This window comes from Hypanus sabinus, chromosome 13 (assembly GCF_030144855.1).
Source record: "Hypanus sabinus isolate sHypSab1 chromosome 13, sHypSab1.hap1, whole genome shotgun sequence".
In the NCBI taxonomy this organism is placed as follows: Eukaryota; Metazoa; Chordata; class Chondrichthyes; order Myliobatiformes; family Dasyatidae; genus Hypanus; species Hypanus sabinus.
Genome location: NC_082718.1, coordinates 54,448,525 through 54,465,244, shown reverse-complemented (window position 1 = coordinate 54,465,244; position 16,720 = coordinate 54,448,525). Strand labels below are relative to the sequence as shown.

The 16,720-nt window shown below is 40.7% G+C and overlaps 1 protein-coding gene across 1 annotated transcript in view; it reads right to left on the bottom strand.

Moving 5' to 3' along the window:
• Window positions 1-16,720, bottom strand: part of slco1c1 (solute carrier organic anion transporter family, member 1C1) — a 62,215-nt gene that overhangs the window by 7,506 nt on the left and 37,989 nt on the right. The window contains exons 10-12 of the mRNA XM_059986785.1: window positions 7,590-7,785; window positions 6,509-6,674; window positions 3,108-3,286 (exon numbers count right to left, since the gene is read on the bottom strand). Coding sequence (XP_059842768.1) covers window positions 3,108-3,286; window positions 6,509-6,674; window positions 7,590-7,785 — 541 coding nt within the window. The remainder of the gene's footprint in view (window positions 1-3,107; window positions 3,287-6,508; window positions 6,675-7,589; window positions 7,786-16,720) is intronic.

Here is a 16,720-nt window from a genome sequence, read left to right as displayed (position 1 = left end):
GGACCTGGTGTCTGAATCTTTGTTGAGTTTGATGCATGGGGTTTATATACCTTAAGAACATAATTAAGAGTTTATTCCACAATTCAATAAGATCACTGCTAATCTGATCATTGGCCCAATTCCCTTTTTTCAAAAATCTAGCAATCTTAGCATTGGGTATAGTTAGTGACCTCATTTTTAAAACTTGTAACTATGCACCCTTGCTTGAGATTATCCACTTGTAGAATCTATATTTCAAGGAACTGAAATATGCATAGTTACAAGGCTAAAACCGAGGTCATTAGTTATACTCAGGGCCGAAATTACTAGATATTTTAAATAATTAAAGAATTAGGTCAATGACCAGTTTGGTCATTTCAAGATCATTTTCAGATCTCCGGTGTATAGAATTCTGAAGACCTGCGATTCTCATAATCTCTGACTTAAATTCAAACCCCTTTATTACAAAACCACACCCCTGTATTCTAGATTCTGCTGTTGGAAGAAACATCCACAGAACTTCTACTCTGTGAAGCTCCCTCAGCAAGGTGGGCCTAAGGACCTGTTTCTATGCTGTATGCCTCCATAAAACTCACTAAGTTGAAATTCAGGGCTTTTTTTTTTACTTCTTCCATTTGTGCTTTTCCTCTCCCCAACCAGCCATCATGTCAGGGAGCTGCAGAGAACAATTGATTTACTGAGTCAAAGTGAACAATAAAATGTCAAACTCTTTTTTCTACAATTTGTCACCAAGCACTGTATGATTTCCACAGAAGGCTTGTGCTGAGCCATCGCTGTAGGTTGCCTGATTAAATTAGGTTTAAAGCCATTTGTTACAGTGATGGCTCATATCAATTGTCCTCGTACAATGGCTATGTTATTCTGAGCAATGATAACATTTTAAAAAATTAACAAGTCATTTAAGCTGTTCAATTCATCTGGCCTCTTTGCATGCTGAAATCATTATGCTTCCACTGTAGTCACATTACTCAGATCTCTACAGTTTTGCTATCTTCTCTCTCTTCCCTATTCCAATACAGACCTTCATTAAAATTATAACATTTAAAGGACACAGTAGGAAACGTTTAGAATATGTGCCAAATGGGACAAAGCTAAATGGGAATCTTGGATCAAGATTTGGGCAGAAGGGCCTGTTTTCAGCTGACATGATACTAATCAAATATTGGGGCATTCTTCCAATACCCAGGAAGAATTGTATCTAATTACTGCAGCATCTACCAACCATGTATATCAAGGAATGAGATGGATTAGCAATAGCTTAGAGCATGGGACCATTGGAGATTATTGTTAGAAGTATTAAAGTGAGTGGTCTAGACAAGATAAATGGAAAGAACTTGCTTTTTTCAGCCATGGTCTCAGAAACCAAGAGGTATAGACTTCAACCCGAAGGAATAACAAGGGTGGGAGCCTGAAAGGAGAAATGAGGGGTAGAAAGCTATTCAGTCTGAAGCTCACTGCCTGTAAGGATGATAGATGCAAAAACTGTCTTCACACGATTCAGAGGAGGGCACATCTGAAAGGATAATTAATATTTCAGCAAGATGGGCCTTGTCTAAAGAACACTTTCAACAGGTGCTTCTTGACCCATTGAGTTCATCCAGCGGCTTGTTTTTGTTTTGGTAAACTGGAGAAAATCTGAACTTGTTCAGTTTATCCTGTAGCTTATAAAGCTTAAATTAATATTCACCACCTACGTCCAGTGATTTTTCTTTGCAATCATTGCTTATGCATCCAATAACAGGAGTCAGCATACAGTACGGAGAATACTTGGGCATTTCTTTGTCGGGAGTTGGTGCTGATACCTTCCAGCCTTCGTGTGATGCTAGGTTCCTTTGTGTAAATCCAATTAGTCCTGCAACATTGCACCACTTTCTAAACTTTGCAAACACTCATATTAAACTCCTGAGTTACTGACCCCAAAAATATTTAATGAATTTAGTGAAGGTATCAAGGCATGAGGATAATATATTGCCATTTGGAAATGGGAGGAAAAAAATAAAATCTTTTTGAAGTCGAGGTTGAAATGTTCTTTATTAGTAAGGGGCTCAAAGGTTATGGGGAGAAGGCAAAAGAACGAGGTTGAGAGGGATAATATATCAACCACAATCAAGTGGCAGAGGAGACCTGATGGGCCAAATATCCTAATGTTACTCCTCTGTCTTATGGATTTATTTTATGATGAACTGCTATTGACATAAAAAGGTCAACAGTGTTTACCTCCACAAACTAAGTGAGCATTTCCAGTTCCCCAGCAACCAAAGTATTTTGCTTAGGTATTCAAAATTACTACAGCAAGGTACGACAAGCTCTCGTGTGGGAGTGAGGCTTATCTACCGGTCAAAAGCCACTTCTGTCATTTGATTGTGATTGGTGTGTTTGAAATCTGTAGCAGCTCTTCCCATTGGTTACCTTGTGTGCCACGTGTCTGGTTTCAAACATACCAGGTACAAAGAATAGCCCAGGTGGGAGGTTTACTCTTTTTTTTGCCCCTTTGTGTCTTTGAGGCACGCAGTACAGAACCCTCGGGAAGGCATGCTCAATATGGACATAACTATGTATCTGTTTGTTGAATATTTAGTTTTGTAGTTTGTGTTACTTGGGGGAATTTAAATGTTCGGTCAAATTTTTTACTGTTTGTAAATAAATGATTAATTCAGTATATTTATTCACAGTCATTGTTTTCTGCCTCACTTGCCAGACATGTGAACCTGTTTCAACATTTCACCATCTTAACGAATTTCCCAAAATAACTGGGATATATAATAGACTGTTAGTGGAATTTTACCACTGACATCAACATTTCATAGATTGACAAGCCTGTATCCATTATAAACACAAAAGATTCTGCAGATGCTGACAATCTACAGCAGCACTCAAAATAGCAGAGTATCTCAGCAGGTCAGGTAGCACCTATGCAAAGGAATAAACAGTCAATATTTTTGAGATGAGACCCTACATCAGGTCTCAGCCCGAAACATCAACTCTTTATTTCCTTCCATAGATGCTGCCCTACCTGCTGAGCTCCTCCAGCATTTTGCATGTGGCCTTTATTTATTATAATCATGGGTGTAGATGTAGTCTGTCCAATAAAAAAAGTAAGCCTTTACCTGAGTAAGATCATGAATCCGGGAACAGAGCCTAAGGAGAAACTAAAAGCACTCAGCACACTAAATACCATGTAGTAGAAGAAATATTTTTCACATTCGACTGATTTAGGGCATTGTCCTAGAAGGGCTGAAGAATTTGTGGCCATCAGAGTTGAAATACAGCTGCAGTTGTGAAACTCCTAAATAAAGAGACAAACCACAATATATAGACTCCAGCCAGACATGAGGGACTGTAACATTTCTAGCCATGCTATGGAATTAAAGAGCAAAGGAGACATACAAGAATATTTTTGTTCTGTGCTGAGTTCCACTCATTGGGGCGGGGTTGTGGGATTCACAAGAATGCTGTAAAATGGTAACACCAATATTATGGCCTAGTTTATTTCTTCAGATTTTATTTACAGTGAGTCAAATGATGTGAGCAAAGGTGTTAATTAACTATTACTTCATTACACTAGGTCTAGAGTTAACCCATTATTGAGAATTGCCAGATTAGTTACAAAGCGCAAGATGAAGAATTATTGCAAGTTGGTGTCACTGACAGTTTAATACAAGATTGACCTTATTGGATCTTTGTTCAGGAAATAGTAACCTGCATCCGAGATAACCCCTGCATTGTAAGAGCTGAATTCAGGAAAAAATTTGTTCTTGAAGACATACAGTGGTTTATTTGTTTATAAAAAAAACTGACTCAATTCTATATTCACTGTTGCCATATCGTAACAGTAGTTTTTTCAATTAATTTTAACATGCACGTGTCTTGCATCAGGTGCATATTTTGCTTTATACTTTGATAATACTTGTTGCACTTGTTTGACTTGCATACTTTAAATTCTAACTGAGGTTGAAATGAATGTCCCGTTCCGTCAGCTGGCACAATTTGTGATGCATATATTAAATTCCAGGTGTAGACATTGTGTTGGCCCCTGCCAGCTGTGACAATGTTGAAGCCCAGCCCCATAACCTTTGATGCCCTGACTAGTCAACCTTTACTTTAAATACAGTCGGCCCACATTATCCGCAGATTCCGCATGCACGGATTCAACCAACCGTAGATCAGGAAAACCTGGAAGTGCTCTTCCAGCACTCGTTGTTTGAGCATGCACAGACTACTTTTTCTTGTCATTATTCCCTAAACAACAGTATAACAACTACTTACATAGCATTTACATTGTATTAGGTATGATAAGTAATCTAGAAATGACTTAAAAGTACAAGCTGTCCCTGGGTTATGAATGAGTTCTGTTCCTGAGTCCGTCTTTAAGTTGGATTTGAAGTTGGAACAGGTACATCTGGTATTATTTAGCGTCACTTAGTCAAAAATTTTTCTTAGTATATAGTACATATTTTACCTTTCTACGCATATAAAACACATAAGAAACATACGTATTACAACAATTAAACCATTGCATTGCTTAGTAATAATTGTAGCTTTCATCAGGGCAGGGCCTTTCACATGCTCCATTAAAATTGTTCTGATCGTTGACCGACTGTAGCTTAACACTTTTCCAATGACTGATGGAGTTTCACCTCTTTCCAAACACTTTATTACTTCCACCTTATTTTCAATCATGAACATTTTCGTGAACAGAAAATTTGCGGATTCAGAGCTGCGCCGGGTCCTAATGTCCACTGCACTGAACATGTTAAATAAAGTCCGGGGTTCCACTGGGTCCTAAAAACCACCATACTGATTCAGGTTAAATATTAGCCTTGAACATCCGTGTTTTTTGGTATCCGTGGAGGTGGGGGGGGGGGGTCTCAGAACCAATCCCCCGTGGATAAGGAGGGCCAACTGTATACCCAAAGACTTGGCCTCCATTGCTGTCTGTGACAAATTCCACAGATTCACCATGCTCTAGCTAAAGAAATTCCTCCTCATCTCTGTTCTAAATGGTGACCTTCAGTCCTAGAATTCCCTCCTATAGGAAACATCCACTCCACATCCACTTAATCTCATTTAAACATTTGATAGGTTTCAATGAAGAACCCACTTATTCTTCAAAACTCCAACAAGTGGAAGCCCAAAGCCATCAAATATTCCTCATACATTAACCCTTTCATTCCCGGGATAATTCTCATGAACCTCCTCTGGCTCCTCTCCAATGCCAATGGATGCTTTCTTAGATAAGGGGCTCAAATATTCCAAGTGCAATATGCCAATGCCGTATAAAACCTTGGTTGTATTGCTAGCAGCAGTATCCTCCCCCATAGGAAGAGGCAAGCCATTTGGTCTCTCAAGCCTGTTATGTCCTTCAACAAGTTCACATTTTTGGAAGAATGAACTTCTCCATCCTCTACCTCACTGCCTCATGTTCACTTTCTGATGGGAACGTAACAAAATTGTTTTACATAGCCATCAGTCTCCTCATCCTGATTAATTCTGGATTACATTTCCATTGATTAATACAAAGCAACAGTTTTCACATTCAAAGATAGTTTATCAATCAACAATTGCCATTTTGTTGCACACCTTACTGCAGACTATTCATTCAATGAATAATATTACAAAGATGAAAATATTAGCACAACTACCTCAGCACTCTGAGGCATTTTCAATAAAACTAGTGCAAATTATTGAGTGAAATTCATTGTCACAGACAGCAATGGAGGCCAAGTCTTTGGGTTAATTTAAAGTAGAGCTTGATGGGTACTTGACTAGTTAGGGCATCAAAGGTTATGGGGCTGGGCTTCAACATTGTCACAGCTGGCAGGAGCCATCACAATGTCTACACCTGGAATTTAATATGCACATCACGAATTGTGCCAGCTGACAGAACGGAACATTCATTTCAACCTCAGTTAGAATTTAAAGTATGCAAGTCAAATAAGTGCAACAAGTATTATCAAAGTATAAAGCCAAATATGCACCTGATGCAAGACACGTGCAGCTTAAAAATAATTGAAAATTCCAAATGAGATGAGCTATTCTAAAACTATTCCAAGTTGGAAAAGGTGAGTATAGAACACCAAAGCTGCAAGAAGAGAGGTTTGGAGTAAACAAGATGACAATAATAAGAAGCCATGGTTAAAAGAATAAAGATATAAAAATAAAGAGTCAAAAAGTCTGGAGAATGGTTTTGAGGTGGATAATATATCAGCCATGATAGAATGGCCTATTTCTGCTCTTATGTCTTATAGTCTCAATGTCACCCATCTGCAGTATTGATATGATATAAAACTCACTCACAGAAAGAAAAAAAGCTAATATTGAAGATTTAACTGGACATTTAGATGCAAAATAGGAGTTGGGGGAATTTGGGACAAAGGCAGTTGAGTGGAATTAGGACAAGTTACCCTGCAAAGGGTGAATATCAACAAACCTAATGTTTTGTTTTGGAACTCACTTGCATTCCTGAAAATGGGTTGTTAGTCACAACAATACAATGAAAAGCTCTTACTGTATTCTTCCCCACTCCAGAAGATGTCTTGCACCCAGCGAGACATGGTGTTACATATGTAATCCCATTTCCGGCACAAATGGGCTCCCACTGTGTCCGTGGGCAAGAACATGCTAAGTTACAGTCCTGGTACAGGCCAGCTCCATCAAAGGAGATGCGGGGCTTGCTAGGAAACAATGCAAAGGTTCAATAAATTAAACAGGAAGAGGTGACTTGGCACTATTCAAAGAGTAAACAAGAAACATTTTATTCTTGGAACTTATGGCAGACATCCACTCCCTCTACACTGATTTGCTCTGTCACTGGCTCCCCTGTAGGATCCTAGGTACACAGTGGCTTGGTGGCAGATGAGGCAGTGATGTTACCTTGCTCACTCATAAAGGCTTGATGATGTCAGGAACATGAAAAGAATCTCCTTCCCTTCTTACCCCATCCCTTATTAATTAATTAATTCCCCCTTTTTCCCTTCTCTGTCCCTCTCACAAACACTCCTTGCCTGCTCTCCATCTTCCTCTGGTGCTCCCCTCCCCCTTTCTTTCTCCTTAGGCCTCCCATCCCATGACCCTTTCCCTTCCCCAGCTCTGTATCTCTTTTGCCAATCAACTTTACAGCTCTTAACTTCATCCCTCCCCTTCCTATCTTCTCCTATCATTTGAGATCTCCCTCACCCCTCCCACTTTCAAATCTCTTACTATCTTTTCTTTCAGTTAGTCCTGACGAAGTGCCTCAGCCCGAAATGTCGACTGTACTTCTTCCTATAGATGCTGCCTGGCCTGTTGCATTCCACCAGCATTTTGTGTGCGTTGCAAGAGTTCTACATCTTTTCTTTCCCCCACTTGATACTACCTTGAACCTAAGCATTTCTGCATTTTTGGATCATTTTCCAACTTGGAAAAGTTACTTAGAGAAGGAATGCTGCAAGAGGGATCTCATGCATGGTTACAGGTGCCTGACAACAGAAAGGATTCTAAATGAATGGACCAACACACAGGACTGAACCGAGTGGACTAAATCTACAGCAAAACATTTTGTGTAAAATCAGACAATAAAATTGCAAGTAGTCCAGTAAATCAGGACTCACCCTTCATAGGAGACAGTTAAACCAGCCACACGAGAATTGTCACAGCCCATTGCAAAATAGGTGAGTGACAGTAACCAACCCAAGACACTGCAGCCAATGCACATCTTTACAGCTTGAACAACATTCATTTTAAACCTTTTCATCACCAAACCGCCAAAGAAAATTCCGAGGCACACTGCAGGGATGCTTATGATTCCTGAAAGAATAATAATAGTGAAATGTACAAAATTTATCAGATTACTTGACTCAACTTGTACCATAGGAAGTTGTCTCTTGGCTCATTGTGAAAGAGTTCTCACCATCACTCTTGCATTCCTTTTTATATTAGCAGATTTTTTTTGTCAACAAACCTTAATGAGAATTATCTTGGGAAATCACCACTGAATCTCCTACTACTTGTTCACTGTGAGCAAGATATGTGTGTAATAAAACAATTCTACTCAAATTCCTCCTGCAACACTACATGCCCCTTGCCCATTTTCAAGGGGAAATTTCACATCACATGGTCCCTAGTGACTGGAGTATGATCCAATCCAAGATGTGCTTTCAAAGAAAAGGTACTGTGCATATCAAGTGGGTGTATGATCGTTAAGTTAGCAATCAAAGATTCCCAGATAAATAATTTATCAACATGCTTGTAATGTTAGGAGGAAAATTATCAAACCAAATCTGTATATATTATTGTCATCTGGAAGCTGCAGATGTGAGACAATACTACACCAAATCGCAGGAACCCTACGATATTAGGATGTGAGGAACCAAAGCAAGAACATACTATCTAGCTCCTTGCACTTGCTCTCCTATTTGACAAGATTCCAATCACTCTCATAGCACCTCTTTGCCACAGCAACTCCACATCCTTCAATACCTTTAATGTTTGTTGCTTCCTACTTTGAACATATTCAGTGATTGGGTCATTAAAATGACCATGCATTATCTCTTTTGCATTATACAAGCACTTTTTGAAGACAATATACACACTCCACTTATGGTTCATGCCCCACGTTCTAGCCTCCGCTCACTTCCAGTGTCGGAGAGCGGAGGGAAGGGCAGGGAGAAGAGGTGCAAAAGGGAGATCAAGAAGATGCATGTGGATCGATACATCTTCTGTTTGCTTCCTTAAAGCCACATAGATAGATCATTTTAATGAACTGTCACAAAATTACGTCGAGAAAAATTAATACTTGCAAGTATAAAAATCTTGGCTGGAATATATTGAGCAAGCCCTGTACTGCAGCTCTATTTTTTGGTTGAGATATTAAATAGAAGGCCATGTGTGAGGTCTGGGTGGATGCAAAAAGAAGATCCTACAGCACTTCAAAACTTCCATTATCTTGGGAAATGTTAGATGTACACATATGTACAAATTATATTTATATAAATAAATATATATAAATTATCTGAGTGTAGAAAGGTTTCTCAATTAGTCTTGGCCGACTTAAACGGTTTCAAGGGTGTTGAGTGAGGGGAGTGGGTAGAATACCTATGCTTTCAATAGTGCCTAGGAATACTTTCCATTGCACAGTAGATGACAGTTCAACTTAATGCCATTGATACTTCCTTCAACTCAAATATACCGTCATTTGCTCAAGTGCAATGAAAAACTTATTTGCAGCAGCATCACAGGCACATAGCCTCAGATACACAACATTCACGAGAAGTAAAATTTTGTGAAATTTGTTCAAGAGAGATAAAAAAACAATTAGAAGGAGAAAAGGTCCATTGTAGAGTGAACTGGAAACAGTGTTGCTATACTGTGTGTGGCATGGTGGTATAGTGTTTAGTCACCGCTTTACAGAGGCAGCTGTAAGATTGGGGTTCGATTCCCACCGCGGTCTGTAAGGAATTTGTCCATTTTCCCATGTAACTGTGTGAGTCCTCCGGATGCTCTGGATTTTCTCCCACATTTAAAAAAAAAACACATGGTTAAGGTTAGAGAGTTGTGGACATGCACACCAGAAGCATGGTGACATGTGTGGGGGTTCAAAACAAACACTTGCTGATTTGATTTGACGCAAGCAACACATTCCACAGTATGCTTTGATAAACATATGGCAAATAAAGCTAATCATTAGCTCCGGAGAGAATAGTGTTGTGCAGGTTCAAGAACCCAATGGTTGAAGGGAAGTAGCTATGTTTGACCTTGGTGGTGCAGGATTTTGGCTACGTACCTCCTCCCCAATGGCAGCTGTGAGAGGGTGGCATAGAATGGATTTGTGAGGATCTTTAATGATAATTGTTGCCTTCTTGAGGCAGCACCTTATGTAGATGCTATGGATGTTCTGAAGGAACGTGCCTGTGATGTACTGGGCTGTGTGTCCGCCGCTTGGTAAGCTCCTGTGCATTCAGATTGCTTAACTAGACCATGATTCTTTGATTCACCCCTTACCTTATTTACGTGGATTGCTTATTCATGATGTCAGGAGCTATCTTTTCCCTCATTCACAGCTACAGCCCTTCTTTTTCACCGCCCTAGTGCAGGGATGGATAGCTACATTAACCCTGATTCTCTGCATCATTCAGTTCCCAAAGCAACATCCTCGGGCAGTTGTTACAAATCTTCACTCCTCTCTAATTCTAGCCAACCTCATACTGCTCGCTATGCTGTCCCTCCTGCGTGGGAGCACTTGGCCAGATCATCCTGAATTCAGCCCACTGACTGAACTACCCAACCCAGTCCTGGTCTAGATCACTCCCTCAAAGGGCAGAATGAGCTGAGCAGCCCTCATCCTCCCTCCACAACCAAGAAGCATCACATTGAGTAAAGCAGGCTCCAAATACCACGCAGAGAGAGGTATTTAAAAGCTACATGAATATATTGAAGCAAGCAAGCAAAAATGCTTTCATTCAGTACTGAGCTCTGAAGTAATCAGCAAGGAGAGCATTTATTGTCTATCACCAACTGCTCTTGGGAAGGCAGCAGTGAGCTGTTTTCTTGATCAGTTACAATATCCTAACACTATTGGACAGAGATTCCCAGGCTTTCCATTCAGTGATGGAGCGCCAGTGATACATTCCCAAGCCAGAATGTTAGACTACCTGGAGGAGAACCTGCAGGCGGTGGTGCTTGACTGTTTATTCTTTTCTAAATATGGTGTCTGAGCTGCTGAGTTCCTCCAGTGTTTTGTGTGTCTTACTTTGGATTTCAAAAATCTGCGGACTTTCTTGTGCCTGTGATCATCTCTAAACCTCTTTATCCTTATCTCTGGTTATAGGGACTTCTGCTAAGAGGAAAAGTTTACAACTACATACTTTATTAGATGGAGCAGAGAATAGGGAACATCAGAATAGGGAAGAAATGTGATCTAAGTAAATTTGACTGTGGAATGATTGTTGGTGCTAGACAGCATAGTTTGAGTATCGCAGAAACTAATGATCTTGTGGGATCGTACAAGATCAACTGGATCAACAGTTGACGGATCTGTGAGTAAAAATGCCTTGTTAATGAGAGAAGTCAGAGGGAAATGGTCAGACTGGTTCAAACTGACAGGAAGGCAACCTTGCCTCACAGCAGTGGTGTGCAGAAGAGCATCTCCGAACACACAACACATTGAGCCTTGACATGGATGAGCTACAGCAGCAAAAGTCCATGAACAAACACTCAGGAACCACTTTATTAGGAGAAAGGAAGTACCGAATACAGTGACCACTGAGTATATGCACGCTTTTCCCACTTCTGTAAGGAAAACACACCTAACTCGATCAATATTCTTTATAACCCAATCCATTCAAGTCAACATCCTGGTGACACTACTCTGCACCCTCTCCACAACAATCATGTCCTTACTATACAGAGGCAACCAAAACTGCATCTAATACTCCCAACTGGAAGCGATTAATGAAGGCAAGTTTTTTTTTTAATCTCCCTTGAGCGATACAGATAGCAGTGTTCCCTCCATGCACTGTTCCAACAGCTCTGGCTGGTACAACACACACTTATTTCATTTCTATGTTTTCTGTTTTATTTGTCCTTCTAACAGCCCCAAATTTTATTGTTCAGATCCAAAACACAAAATCTAGCCAGTCGCATTTATGTTACTGTACTGTCATCTACTGTTCAACACTGGTACCTATCTGTCCAGATGGCCTTATGTCTTTCTTGCTCGAGTACTGTATTACAGAAATTAATGTGTAGGATTTGAAAAGTCAAGACTGATTTATAACCATAGATTTAAAACTCCAGAATCCAATTAAAAATACATTTCACTTAACAATAATTTATTATTAAGCATTCTGAGAGGCTGCATCACTGTATGGAAGGGAGGGCTACTGCACAGGACAAGAAGCTGCAGAAGGTCGTAAATTGTGTCAGCTCCATCTTGGATACTAGCCTACAAAGCACCCAAGAAATCTTCTATGAGCGGTGTCTCAGAAAGCCAGCATCCATTATTAAGGAGCCCATCAACCAGGGCATGCCTTTTTCTCACTGTTTCTCATGTAGGAGGTACAGAAGCCTGAAGGCACACATTTAACCGATTCAGGAACAGCTTCTTCCGCTCTGCCATCTGATTCCCTAGTGGACATTGAACCCATGAACACTATCTCACATTTTTAATATACATGTATTATTTCTGTTTTTGTACTATTTTAATCTATTCAATATACATATACTTTAATAGATTTTTTTTAAAAACATTTCTTCATGGAACTGCTACTGCTAATTTAACAAATTTCACGACACATGCCGGTGATAATAAACCTGATTCTGACAATAGCGCAGCACTTTAGTCCTTGGGAAATTTAAGCTAACACCACTATATTTAACTTTTAAGGATATGGATTGCTTTAATATTCCTACTTTCCCAAAATTGCTTATTCAAGTTCAAATTTATTGTCATTCAACCGTATATATGCATACCTCCAAATGACTAAGGTAAACAACAGTTCATACAACTCATACACAACATAAAGTAAAGTTACCACAAATATTTAACAAATAAAGAAATATATTCCATAAGATTAGCATTTGGCATGAGGTGCATTTACAATACAAGTCAAAAAGTAAACAGTATGGCAGCTACTGATGCTTCATAAGTGATGAGACCTGGGTGTTGGCAGGGCGTTCAGCAGTTTCACAGCCTGGAGGAAGAAGCTGGTTTCCATCCTAGCAGACCTGGGTGTCACTGTACACCAGTCATTGAAGGTGGGCATGCAGGTACAGCAGGCGGTGAAAAATGCAAATGGTATGTTGGCATTCATAGCAAAAAGATTTGAGTACAGGAGCAGGGAGGTTCTACTGCAGTTGTACAAGGCCTTGGTGAGACCGCACCTAGAGTACTGTGTGCAGTTTTGGTCCCCTAATCTGAGGAAAAACATTCTTGCCATAGAGGGAGTACAAAGAAGGTTCACCAGATTGATTCTAGGACTTTCATATGAAGAAAGACTGGATCAACTAGGCTTATACTCACTGGAATTTAGAAGATTGAAATGTACAAAATTCTAAAGGGATTGGACAGGCTAGTTGCAGGAAGATTGGTTCCGATGTTGTGGAAGTCCAGAATGAGGGGTCACAGTTTAAGGATAAAGGGGAAGCCTTTCGGGACTGAGATGAGGAAAAACTTCTTCACACAGAGAGTGGTGAATCTGTGGAATTCTCTGCCACAGGAAACAGCTGAGGCCGGTTCATTGGCTATATTTAAGAGGAAGTTAGATATGGCCCTTGTGGCTAAAGGGATCAGGGGGTATGGAGAGAAAGCAGGTACAGGGTTCTGAGTTGGATGATCAGCCATGATCATACTGAATGGTGGTGCAGGCTCAAAGTGCTGAATGGCCTACTCCTGCACCTATTTTCTATGTTTCTATGTTTCTACCTTGTCCTAGTGGTATATTATGTCTTGCCTGATGGTAGGGAGTCAAAGAGATTGTAGGACAGATGGGAGAGAGCCTCGAGACCCTCCTGATATATTTCGGATGTATGGAAGAGAGACCCCAATTATCCTCTCAGCAGTCCTCACAATGCTTTGTAGGTCTTGCATTCAGATTAGGATTAGTTGGGCTCATCTCTAATAATACTGTGACCTGCTATCAAAGTAGACCGTCTTACAGCATAGAGTTCTCATACCAACTTGGAGCTTAGTGCTATTAAGTCAGCGAAAAAGAGGACTGGCTTCCACCGACAACCCCTACCTGTCTCCCCTTGGAAATTAATGGTCAGGCTGTCTATCGTTAAGTCATTCCATTTTCTGGGGACTACCATTGCTAACACATTGAAGTGGGACAAGCACATTATGCTCATTACTAGGAAGGGCCAGCAAAGATTGGTCTTCCTACACCAACTTAGAAAACTTAACATCTCAGGGCGTACTCTGATGAGTTTTTCCACAGCCACCAGTGGGAATGTTGTGAAAACCTTCATCACTGTTTGGTTTCCCACCACCTCCTCCCTCTCCAAGTTAGATTGCAGTAAGTGGTCCACTCAGTGGAGTGGATCATTGGCCATCAGCAACCAGCATCAAAAGACCTGCTCTTCACCAAAGCGAGAAAAAGAGTTGGAAAAATGGCTGCTGGCTCCACCCACCCAACAGTCACTTGTTCATCAAACTGATCAGGGAGCCACTACAATTCCATTACCACCAGAACTACATGTCCTCTTCGAAGTGTCTTTCCTGTAGCTATCCAGTTTCTCAACAAATCTCAGGGGGAATACCCTAACTATCCCTGTACAACATCCGTAAAATGGCCTTTCCTGCTCTCTTTATTCGGTTGGTAATTATGTGGTCTGTTCATATGTTCACATTGATGTCACGTTTTATTATTGACATTTGTGCTACTTGCTGGTTACTCATGGTTGTTTGCACTACTGTCCCGTAAATTATTGGTTGCTATTGTGTTGTCTGCTATGGTATTGTCCTTGTGTTTTTACGCTCAGCACCGAACCACAATTAATTCTGGTACTTTTTACATAATGGTAATAAGGGATTCTAATTGTGATTCCCATACCAATCAGTGAAGCAATTAGTCTGGACACTTCCACTAGTGCTGCTATAAAAATTGTTGGGGGGGCTTGTGTGCTTCAATTGCCCTGTCACTTTGCTTTATTTCGAGCCACAACTCCTTGCTATTTTGTGAAATAAAGCAAGTACTTGTGTCAGGCACTATTTTTGTGGTGTGAAAAAGGAAGTGGAATATCTGGAAAACAGTATTACTTTAAAATTAGTAGCTCATTTTACCAGCAATTGAGAATACCTCAAGCATTCATCAGCACCTTGATATTGTGAAGTTACAGCAGTATTGTTTAATTCACAATTTTCTGTCAGTAGAGCAACATATACTATCTGATAAGATCACCGCAAGTATTCACAGAAAGTAGCACAGAGCTGGTTCAGAGATGTTTATTGAGAGCGCAGAAAAACCATGTACTGACAAGTTTGAAGCACTGTTATGAGACCATAAGATATAGGAGCAGAATTAGGTCATTTGGTTCATTGAGTCTGCTCTGCCATTTCATCATGGCTGATCCAATTTTCCTCTTAGCTTCAATCTCTTGCCTTCTCATGCCTGGACCAATCAAGAATCCATCAACCTTTGCCCTAAATATACATAAAGGTTTGGCCTCCACAACAGCCTGTGGCAAAGAATTTCACAGATTCACCACTCTCTGGCTGAAGACATTCCTCCTCATTTCCATTCTAAAAGGACACCACTATTCTATGTCCTCTGGTTGTAGACTTTCCCATTCCCTCCACATCCACTCTATCAAGGCCTTTCACCTTTTCAGTTACTGGATGTGGGCATCAACAGCTAAGCCAGCATTTATTGCCCATCCCTATTTATTGCCCTTGAGAAGGTGGTAATGAGCTGCCTTCTTGAACCACTGCAGTCCCAGAGGTGTAGATACACCCACAGTGCTATTAGGGAGGGAATTCCATGATTTTGACCCAGCGACAATGAAGGAATGGCGATATATTTCCAAGTCAGGATGGTGAGTGACTTGGAGGGGGATTTCCAAGTGGTGGTGTTCCCAGGTATCTGCTGCTCTCGTTCTTCTAGATGGTAGTGGTCATGGGTCTGGAAGCTGCTGCCTTAGGAACCTTGGTGTGTTGTTGTAGTGCATCTTGTAGCTAGTACACACTGCTGCAGCTGTTTGTCGATGGTGGAGGGATTGGATGCTTATGGAAGGGGTACCAATCAAGTGGGCTTCCTTGTACTGGATGATGCCAAGCTTCTTGCGTGTTGATAGAGCTACATTCAATAACTCCTCCAAGTGCTGCTCAACATCCTGGTGCCATGAGACAATGTTGTCAGGGCAACTTCCTCTCTACTGTATGCCATTGTGCCACCACCTCTGCTTGGCCTGCCCTGCTGAAGAGACAGTACATATCCAGGAATGGTGTTGGTGGAGTCCGTAATGTTAACTGCAAGGTATGATTATGTCAGAACAACTATGTCAGTCTATTGCTTAACTAGTCTGTGAGACACTTCTCCCAACTTTGGCACAAGTCTCCAGATGCTAGTAAGGAGGATTTTGCAGGGTCAACAGGGCTGGTTTTGTCATCGTCATTTCCAGTGGCTAGGTCGATGCCGGGTTGTCTGTCCAGGTTCACTTCTTATTATTTTCTCTTTAGTGGTTGGATACAACTGAATGGCTTGCTAGGCCATTTCAGAGTATTAAAGAGTCAACCACATTGCTGTGGGTCTGGAGTCACACATAGCCCTGGCCAATGAAGGATGGCAGGATTCCTCCCCTAAAGGGCACTAGTGAACCACATGGGTTTTTATGATAATTGACATGGTTTCATGGTCATCAGATATTTCTATTGAATTCAAATTCACCATCTGCCATGGTGCAATTTGAAATCATGTCGCCCATGTATAACTGGTTGTCTGGGTTACTGATCCAGCTGTAATTACCACTATGCCAAATCACCCCTATCATTCGAAAGGTTACAATAAGGTCACCCCTCATTCTTTTGAGTTCTAGTAAATACAGGCCCAAGCCATCAAACGCTCTTCATATGACAAGCCATTCAATCCTGGAACATTTTCATGAAACTCCTTTGCACCCTCTCCAGATTCAACACATCCTTTCTAAGATAAAGGGCCCAAAACTGCTCACAGTTCTCTAAGTGAGGCCTCGCCAGTGTTTTAAGAAGTCTCAACATTACATCCTTGCTTTTATATTCTAGTCCTCT